Genomic DNA, 10175 nt, shown 5'->3' with positions numbered 1-10175 from the left:
ATCCATCAGTGGGAACGTCTACAGGGTTTTTTTCTAATATTCTTAGTTAGCTTGTGCTTTTTTCATTTTCTCACTCTTTCTTCCCTTTTTCTTTGCCTAAGAGAGCCCACTCCTAATTTTTTCTAACTGAATTAATAGAGTTCAAACTGTTTTTTCTAAGTAACTTTATTGAAAGAATTCTTTTCTTCTAGCGTGTTCTGATGTTGTAGCAGACAGCTGTTATAAAATACTGGCAACAAAACAAGGCTTCCCTAACTTGGGTTTCATCAAAGAAAATACCTGTCTCTTTCTGCCTCTTCCCCCAGGTTGACTTGCTTTTTCTGTCAGAACTTCAAGTCCTGCATGATATTGCAAGCCTGGTAAGGTTTTTTGAAACATTTTCCCCTGTCTTTTGTCACAAACTTCAGAGACCTTTAAAGGCAGAGAAGCCATAGCCAGGATGCTTGGCAATCAGTGATACATATTCTAGTGTGTCATCAGCTGGTTCCATCAGTTTAAATAATGCATTCTTTTTATATCAGCCCCATCACGGCAATTGTGAATGAGAACCTTAATAATTTATGGTTTTCTTTTGTATTGTGTTTGGTCAGAACGGGGAGATCTGAGCTGCTGTTTCTCCATAGCCAAAGACACGGGAAATACTCAGTGAAGAATTTGCTGGGGCTTTCTTTGTTGCCTTACTTGTGAAGTATAATGGTAGTTAAGAACATATTCTTTGCCCTGTCCACCATTTTACTTCAAAATATTGTTTTATCTGAAAAGACTGGAGTGACTTTTGTACCATGAATAGTGATGGTGATAGAAATGCTCCAATGGTGGGGCGAGCTTTTAATTCTGAGGATCTTTTTACAAAGCTGCTGTCTTTTTCCTGTGGTTTAGGGTTTGTTTTAGTGGGTCGGTGGTGTGTGGATCTTTGTTTCGTTTTGGTTTGTTTTTTTCTGTGAGTCCTTTAAGCTGCAGCCCTTAACTACTGAAGTAGGAGTCGTGGAAAAACTGAAAAATTCACATTAGGTGAAGGGCTAGTGGAGAGAAATGGGGCTCTTGAGAAAATGGGGTAGAACAACTTGGTTTTGTCTTGCAGGCTAGAAAGGCTGCAGGTTAAGTAGTTGGGAAGATGGTATTAAATTCCTTGTGTTCAGAGACTGTTGTCTTGTGCAGGCAAATATCAGTGCTGCATCTTCTCACCTGTAGAAATGCAAGAATGTCACTACTCTCCTTTGAGATATTTTGCATTGTATTGGTTGGATTTTCTGACAATTGGATGATATTCCTCAAATAAATTACTTTTGTACATGGGCAACAGCAAGGTAGAAGTTGCAACCTACTGAGCTTTGCAAGGGCCAGCTTCTGACAAGGAAATGCTGCTATCTTAAGTCTTATAGTTACGTGTTTTTGTTGTCTCTGAGTTTTATTTTCATGGCAGTTACAGAAGAAGGATTCTGATGTCAATAAGTATGTTATTTCTTTTTAGTCCAGCTCTCTATTATGTGTATGTAACTTCATGTTAGGAACAGATGCTACGTACTGATCATCTGCTTTCTTCTGTAGAATTAAAAAAAGAAACAGTTACAGACATCTTCTAAGTTGGCAAGAATTCCATTTCCTAATTAATATGGAACATGATGGTAGAAAGTGAGGCTGGATTAGTCCAAGTAAATTGATTTTTGTGCAATGTGTTTTTAAAGTAACCTGTATATGAATTAATTTCTTCCTGCCCTCAATGGTGTGCCAAAGCTGTCTCGACACAAGCACTTAGCCAAAGATCACTCTCCAGACCTGTATTCCCTGGAACTGTCTGGTTTGGAAGAGGTTGGAAAACGATATGGGGAAGACTCTCAGCAGTTCAAGGATGCCTCTCAAATTCTTGTAGACTCTTTGCAAAAGGTACATTTTCTACCTAATGAACAAAACTCACGGTACTACTAAGAAAATAATTTTTGTGTTAACTACAAAGGAGTGCGATATCACTTCATTAGTGATGGCTTGTCTCATGCTTGTTTTTGTTGTTGTTTGGTTTTTAAAATGCAGTTGTTTAGTTATAAAATTGAATGTTAAAATTTGCCTCTCTGGAAAGTGTTGGCATGATTCTACAATGTGTTTAGATATTTTGCATGAAGGAGTAGAGGTGTATTGAAACCATATATCAACATGATTTGATACATTTGTTTTTCTTAAACAAACACCTTGCCTTTGAACCCACCAGAATGTCTCACAAAAAGAGGCTCTTAGAAATACAGAAATATCTTTATCCCAGGGTGCAGTGGTTAGTTTACCTTTGCCCACAAAGCTATGTAAATTTAAATTTCTAAGACTTTAAAATAACTGCTGTTCATCCATCAGTGAGTGCAAGAAAGTAATTCTTCAGCAGGTCTTACATAATCATTATTTAAATTTTTATTAAGTTCGGTCACTTTTGAGAATTTCCAAAGCTTGATGAAAAAGTGCAAAAACATCAGTTTGTTAAGCCAAATACTTGTTTTCTCTAAGCACTGCTCTTTGGCCTCTTTGACCTTAAGTAGATATATTTAAATATTAGACATATTAGCATTTAGACCAGATTAAAACATTCAGATTCATAGATTCTTAATGGAAGTTTGAGAACCTAAATATTTTGTTGGAGCTGACAGACACGCAATTAGGAAATGATGTGGGGATGTGCCTTTTGTAAAAGGGATAAAAGAGTAAGTTTCAGCCCAGAAAGCAGGCATAAGCTACAGTCTGCTGAACAGTGATTGGGGGTTTGAAAGACCAGGTGAAAGTTGGCACTTTCTTAGTGAAATTCTAAAATAGTGTTAACTTTTGTAGCTTCTCATAATTAGTCTTGAAGCTGCCATCTTATGTTTTAGGACATCTTGTAAACAAAACTCTGCTTAATTCCTGGCTACAGTCTAGGCTTTTAATTAAACCACCTTTTCTTTTCCAGTTTGCAGATGAGATGTTTAATCTGTATGGTGGGAATGCAGTAGTAGAAGTGGTGGCTGTGAAGGAGTTTAACTCTCCCCTCTCAAGGAAGACTCGGTCCATTCTCCAGGCTTCACAGGTAGTAGAGCCACATTTTTCTACATCTCATTTATTAAACGTGATCCAAATTGTATCAGTTCACCTGAGTGTAACTTTTTTTTAAGTACTAGCATACTGATTATGACTTAGATGTGGGTGCAGCTTACTTACTTGTCTTGATCTTCACTTAATCATCCAGTAACTTCAGTTGAGGAGGGCTCTGGAGGTCATCCAGTCCAACCTACTGCTCAAAGCAGGACTAATTTAGGAGCTAGATCAGGTTGCTCCAGCCAAGTTCTTGAAAAGTCCATCCCTGGAAGTCCCACAGCCTCTCTTGCTCCAAATCATTAACCACTTTCACGGTGAAAACTTTTCCCCTTATGCCTTGTTAGAATTTGCCTTTCTGTGTTACCTCCCAGAGCATGCAAGTCCTGCCTCCCAGCTGTGGGAATACATGTTTTCCTTGGCTTGCTGGCTGGACTCCAGACACAGTCCAGGGTGCAGTTGCCCTGTGTCATTCCAGAGGCACGCTGCTGGCTCCTATTCCCCTTGTCCACCAGGAGCTCCAGTCCCTCTCTGCAGCTGCCCAGCTGCTCAGTCCCCAGCCTGTGCTGTCACCAGGGTTGTTCTGCCCCAGGTTCAGCACTTTGAATTTCATTTTCCTGTCAACTTCTTCTTTTGGATTCCACTGATGCCACTCACATAATCACTTCTTTGCAATCTGTGCCCTTGCATCAGATTTGTCTAGACAAAAATGCATCTTTCCTATTTAGGTTGCTCAGACTTTGGATGGACTCTAAATGTTTGGTGTGCAAGCTCACTTTAAAGTAATAAATATTTTCTTTATTGCAGCCTAAAAAAGAAAATCCATATAACCTTGCCTATCCATATAACTACGACTACTCTGTAATCTTCAACATTGTTCTGTGGATGATGATAGGGCTGGCTTTGGCTGTGATAGTTATCTCCTACAACCTCTGGAACATGGATCCTGGCTATGACAGCATTATTTATAGGATGACAAATCAGAAGATAAGAATGGATTGAACTGCGCTGTATTTCAGCACAGGAAGATGATGAAGAGCAAGGTCTCCTTTAACCTGTGTGGAAAACAAATATTCTGACATGGTTAATTGTGGAAGTTTTTTAAAGGTGTATTTATTTCTAAGTATTTTTTCCCCCTCTCAAGACTATTTTAAATGTTAGTAGTAGCACCAGATGGGATTTAGAAGTTGAAATTTGCTTGCTTAAAAAAACCAAAGCAACACTCCCCAGAGTAATTGTTATTAAAGTGATATCATTCCATTTTTTTATCATGTAACATGAGTTTTTGAAATGCCCTGTACTGCCTGTGCAAACCAGATGAATTGAAATTACAATAGCAAGATGTTGTTTGAAACTTCTACACTGGAAGATTAAAAATTATAGCTAAATTGTTGTGTTGTATATTATGAACCAGCTGTATATGTTTGATGTAAATATTTATAATGGTTATATGTAACTTCAGAGAGGATAGTAAATATTCTTCAGTAAAATACTAAATATAGAAATACTTCTATCAGCCTAGGACTCTAGTAGCACAAATGGCATTTTGATCTCATGTTGATGGCTCAGAAGGATCCTTTGCCCAGAACTTTATTGATTGGGAGGTGAATAACTCTGGTGTGGCTGATCTGTGCAGCGCAGTCTGTAAATCCTGAAGTGGCCCCAGTCTGGACACGGTCTAATGTCACATACAGTTGAAAGTTCCTATTATGATGCTTCATATTCCTTCCATTTGTGTTGATGTTATTAGAAAAAAAAATCAGTTCTTTCTGATGATAAGAGTGGACCAACAATTGATTTAAGTATACCTGGATTATGGTTCTGCTTCACCCATTCAATAAAACAAAGAACAGTTGTTCTGGAATCAGTTCATTCCTTTGCAGACATAACTACTTCTGTTTAGGATTTGTTCAGCTGACCAGGGCAGGTGTGGCAGCATCTGATGTGTGACAGTGGCCCTAAGCCTGCAGCAGTTTAGTTTTCATTACCCTTCAAAAGAAAGATTGTCTTGTGTGGATTTTCCTAAACCAGATAGTGAGTGTAGTTGAAACAAGTGGTTGATCTCTGGCTCGAGTCTTTTTTAGAGCTACCTCCTTCTTAGAAACTCAATTGCTCTTGTGGTAAAAGATTTTCCAGACTACAGCAACATGAATGGAAACTACTTTTTTTATCATCGTGTCCTCTAATGTGCTTAACCTTCCCTACTGTTAGGAGATGATTGTTCCACTTCCAGAAAAGATGTTCTCCCTGAATTAGTCTAGTTTACTGGGAGTGTCTGAATTGGTGGCATTGAAGTTGTTCATGTCTTGGAGATCCTGGACAGTGATTCAGGCTGAATTGAGCAAATTGCGTGTTTGCCTGAGTCCCAGAAATCCAGTTCACTATATGTTACAATGACTTGAAATTACTTCTAATGGCATTTAAAGTTAATCTGGATGATTGATCTCAGTGGATAGAAAGGAAGAGTTGCACTGGAAGTTCCTCTGACAGGAATGTAATTATTGAACATTCTGTAACACACCATGACAGAGTAGTCAAGGGAGGGCTCTCAGCTAGGTGTGAGAAGTAGGACACAGTGATTATGTCAATGATTATGATTAGATTTATTGCTAATACACTGTGTAAATATTGCCAGTGCAGTATCTAAATAAGAATTCTATCATCTGTAACAGTGGATTCAGAGGCTTGATCAGATTAGCAGTCCACTTCAGATACTGGTACAGTTTCACAGGAGCTAGTTGTTTAAAGGGACTGTGTAATTAATGGTAAGTATTTAACAGCTGTATTTTAGTCAGTCTGAAGTTGGCAGTGTAGAATTTGTTCAAATGCAGGACCTGCCATTGAGATAGTCTCTGCCTGTCAGCTCTCTCCCAGCTGCCGGTGTAGGCTCTAGTTTTACTCTTTAAAGCTGGTCTTAGAGTACTTTGAAGGGCGAATTGCAATTCCCACTCCTCCTGTTAGTACCACACTTGTTCCTTCTCATGGCTGTACTGGTACTAAAGATCTTTTGAGCACGGTCATGTGTGCTGTGTCTTAAATACCAAATGCTTTGTGCAGCACAGACTGCATTCGGAACCACTCCAGAGCCCCTGTACTTTAGTTTGAGTTAGGAAAGCCAGACACACTTTATTATACAACAATATTGGTCCATAACTGCTAATCAAACAGGCAACTACAACTCTGATCACTGAGCCAGGAATAGCCTTTTTATACTTAGAATTAAGTTAATTAGAATGAAAGTGCCATCAACACCACCAGCTCTGCTCTTGATTGTTCTCTTTAAATCACCCCAAGAATATAAATTGTAAAAAAGTTTATGTGATATGGCAGAATCACAGGTTTTGTGTACAGAGCTATGAGGAAAGCAGCAAAACTTTCAGGTGACGTTCTGTGAAGGAAGACAACAGTGAGAAGCCAAGGCAGGAAGGGGATGCACGGAAAATAACAGTTGGTATCCTGTGTGCTCAAAGTGAGAAGGGCAGGAGGGTTGTGTTGCAATATTTGGTAGCAAGCAGCTTTCACTGGGCTGGGGTAGGCTCCACAGAGGGCTTAGGATGCAACTGCTGCAGGAGTAGTGATCTGATCGCCAAAGAGAGTTTTCCCTTGGGGAACTTGGCCTCTGGCACAAAGGGTGAGGTGTATTTGATTTTGTCTTCTTCAGACCTTGGTCTTATATTGCCCAGATTTGGCTTGGGGAAGACCTTAAATGTTCTCAAGCGGTGCTGATATCTCTGAAGAAGGAGGGAATTCTGAGTCAGTATTGAAGACTGAGCTTTGCTTTTGATACTTAGGTTGAAAAGAGAAAATAAGCCATAAATTAAAGGGTTCTTTTAAGAGTCAGAATACTGCTTTTCTCTAGGTAATGCTCTAAAGTCTAAAACTGGCAGAGGGAGGTATAATCAGCCTTCCTGCCTGCCTCAACTTTCCAGACTTCTCTGTGGCAGGAATGGCAACTTTCAGAGTTCTTGCAGCTGTAGCAACACACAGGCAAGGGAAGCCTAAAGCAGATCTGAAATGTGTAAATGTTACATCTAAAAAAAGGAAGTGGAAATGAAGAAACCACATTGAAATGCAAATGTTGAGCAACCTGGCAAGTGATTGCTGGGATTTATAGGTCACCCTTCACGGATCTAAGAAGTAGGATGCCAGAGTCTAGGTAAGGAGATAAGCATCTCTCTCAAAACAAAACAAAAACCCTCCAAAACAACGACATTTTGAATCCTATACTGACAATTTTTGGCTGTGGTGAAATTGGTGCTTTGAGCTAAAAGTCACAAATGTTCTCTAGAAATTTTTTCTTTTCTCTCGAGGGTTTGGGACTCTCCTGCACTTTTTATTTTCCCCTCTGCAGGCCCTGAACCATATTCTTAGGGATTTTCATCTTTGTAGAAGTGGAGAGAGCATTTCCACATAAGTATTGCAGGACAGAAAAGGAGCCAGATCAAAGAAGACAGAAGTGGAACTGTTGGATTTCAAATCTGTCAGAACAGAAGAAACTGGAAAAAATGGGGAACCCAGAATTTATTTCCTGTCCTGTTGTGCCACTAATGCAGGGCATTGCTGTGCAGGAACTGAACTGTAAAGGGCTCCTACAGCTCATGGTGTGAAATCATCACCCTGGTGCTTCTGCCCAGACTTGTGCAATGTGTCCTGCCTGCCCAGGGCTGAGGGACAGGGGACAGAAAGCCCAGGTGGCCACGTTCCTCTCAGATAAACAGAAACTGATGGATGGCACAAAGCCAAGCATCCGAACAGTCTGCTCCAGTGTGCTCTCCGACCTGAACTGCTGGAAAAGCAGCTGCTACAGATGGTGTCTGTGTGTGGCAGGCAGGAGATGGGGCTGTCTAAAACCAGGAAATGCACGGGACTTCCAGTGCTCTGGAAGTGTAGAGATTCTCCTGGATGTCGGTAACAATTATCAGGAATTATTTCCTAGAATAGATCAAAAAGGCATGTACTGCATCTGTACTCTGTAGTGGTCGAGGACAGCACCTAGGATATAACTCCCATCCTTAAACAGGGACTTGCCCTGCTAGTGTGCTTTCAGAGTTCAAGGAGATTCCTCTGTTGCTGAAGGATGGATTCACACTAAGGGACCCTGGCAATCAAATTTAGTATTGTTGATGTCACCCAACATCAACAAAAATACATAGCTCAGTTCTTGGCATGAATACACATCATAAAATGTTTAAAATATTTCATAAGGGGAACAAAATTGATGGTTGCACAAAATTACAAAGGCAGTAGAATTCCACTTAATTAGGCTCCAGTGTGTGAATTTGTGATGGCAAATTTACATGTCCTTATCTAGTGAGCATATGCTTTTCATTAGGCTGTGGGCATAGAAGCAGTGGCTGAGATAAATAAATTCACTGTATTTTAGCTGGTAGCTGATGGTCAGCACTGTAAAGTCATGGACTTCAGTGCTGTCAGTCTACTCACCTGATCAACCCCGTATTTTAAATACTTCTTTACAATGCCATGGTCCAAGTACCCATACAATTGATATAAAAAAAAGTCTGCTGCAATACCTGAGTGATCAGGTTTGGAACCCTGGAGAGCTAAATGGGAGCTCCAACCACACCCTATGGCAGGTGTTCAATCAAAATCTTGACTGTGCTACAGCATCAGCTTGGAAAGAAAAAACCAGCTCTCAACTATTTCTGTCCCTTTTAGTCTCTGCTGTAGCAAAAAAAAAAAAAAAAAAAAGGAGAAAAAACCCCCGTAAAAACAGCTGTACCAATTATTTTACGTGGGCCCATCCCAACTTTTCTGCAGGCTGGCAGAGCCAAGAGGAGGCAGCTACATTCTGCTACATGGCAGAGCTGCGAAGCCCAGAGCAGCTCTGACTCCTTTGGAGCCAGGTGAGCCTGAACCACCTCTGCCCCACTGGTGAAGGTGCAGTTCTGCCCTCTGGAAACCTCCAGGGAGCTGTGCCCTAGGTTGTGATGGATTCCTTGGGAGCAGGGAGGCTCTGCCCTATGGCTGAATGGGGTCATTTTCCCCAGGGAAGCCTGGTGGCATCCAATGGTAGCAGTTCTGGATAACCTGACAGGAAAACATGCTAGAAATAGGAAGTGCAATCAGCTGTCAATCATGCAGAGAAGCAGATGGGGTGAGGAGGCTTAACTGGAAAAAGCACAAACTAAGATAAGCTTTCTCTGTGTATGAAATAATTTTGATCTCCTTCCTGCCTGTTTGCATGCACACACACAGTGTTATGTTGGTCTTCACAAATGAAACCTTGGGAGTTGTTTTCTCCCCCAATTAAAAACAGTACTTTTAATAGAAAGTGAAATTATTTTTAAGTTCTTTCCATATTTTAAAGGGGATTTTATAAAAAATGTATGCTAAATAACTTGCAAAAATGAGGATTTGTAAACTCAGAAGATGAGTAGGAACACATCCACCTAAAAAAAGATGTCCAGGAAAAACATCTTCAGGTGAACTGTGCCCATACCACTATCATCCCACAGGCGATGCTGACCCGAAGCTGTCTTTGACGTGTGTTACTTCTGGAGAAAAAACAAAATAAGCCATCAAAAATAAGCACAAGTGAATTAGGAAAATAAGCAGGACACAAATAGCACTGTCCATAATGGCCCCAGTGCCACCCTGCAGCACAGGGCTCACTTTCATTTTGCCTCTGTCCTTTAACTACCGTGTTTTATCCAAGGGAATGGAAGAGTCAGCACTAAAGGAGATACAGAGGGAGTCAGAGGGGCTGACTCTTCAAACTTTCCCAGGGCCCAAACAGCAGTGCAAAGCCTGAAACTTTAGGAAGTGGTTTCAGGGCAGTGCTCCCTCCAAGTCTGCCTCCCCAGCCATCCCAGGGCAGAGCTGGAGTCTCCTGTGCTACTGGCGAGGGGTAACTGCCAGGCAAACCATTCCATCCCGGGAACGTGCTCAGGAAAGCAGCCTCTTACATGTCACAACTGGAGTCATGATCTTGTCATGAGACCAGCTTCCTGCCCAGACTGGAGCAGCACAAACAACCAGTCTGCATTTTACTTCCTCCTCTGCTCCCTTTTTCCCTTTCTTTTTTTTTTTTTTTTTAAATTTTTTACTCTTTTTGTTTTGGTTTTGTTTCTTTGGTTTTTTTCCCGTTAACCCAGAGGTTCCCAGGAATT

The 10175-nt window shown here is 40.7% G+C and overlaps 1 protein-coding gene across 1 annotated transcript in view; it reads left to right on the top strand.

The window, feature by feature from the left end:
* ATP6AP2 (ATPase H+ transporting accessory protein 2) overlaps positions 1 to 4909 on the top strand; it is a 9663-nt gene extending 4754 nt beyond the window's left edge. Inside the window, exons 5-8 of the mRNA XM_017733452.1 lie at positions 304 to 359; positions 1735 to 1884; positions 2924 to 3040; positions 3853 to 4909. Of these exons, the coding sequence (XP_017588941.1) occupies positions 304 to 359; positions 1735 to 1884; positions 2924 to 3040; positions 3853 to 4047 (518 nt within the window). The 3' untranslated portion in view covers positions 4048 to 4909. The remainder of the gene's footprint in view (positions 1 to 303; positions 360 to 1734; positions 1885 to 2923; positions 3041 to 3852) is intronic.
* Positions 4910 to 10175: the final 5266 nt, after the last annotated feature.

This window comes from Corvus brachyrhynchos, unplaced genomic scaffold (genome assembly GCF_000691975.1).
Source record: "Corvus brachyrhynchos isolate BGI_N302 unplaced genomic scaffold, ASM69197v1 scaffold34, whole genome shotgun sequence".
Taxonomy (NCBI): domain Eukaryota; kingdom Metazoa; phylum Chordata; class Aves; order Passeriformes; family Corvidae; genus Corvus; species Corvus brachyrhynchos.
The sequence above is the reverse complement of the archived record's forward strand: the minus strand, read 5'-3'. Positions and strand labels throughout refer to the sequence as shown.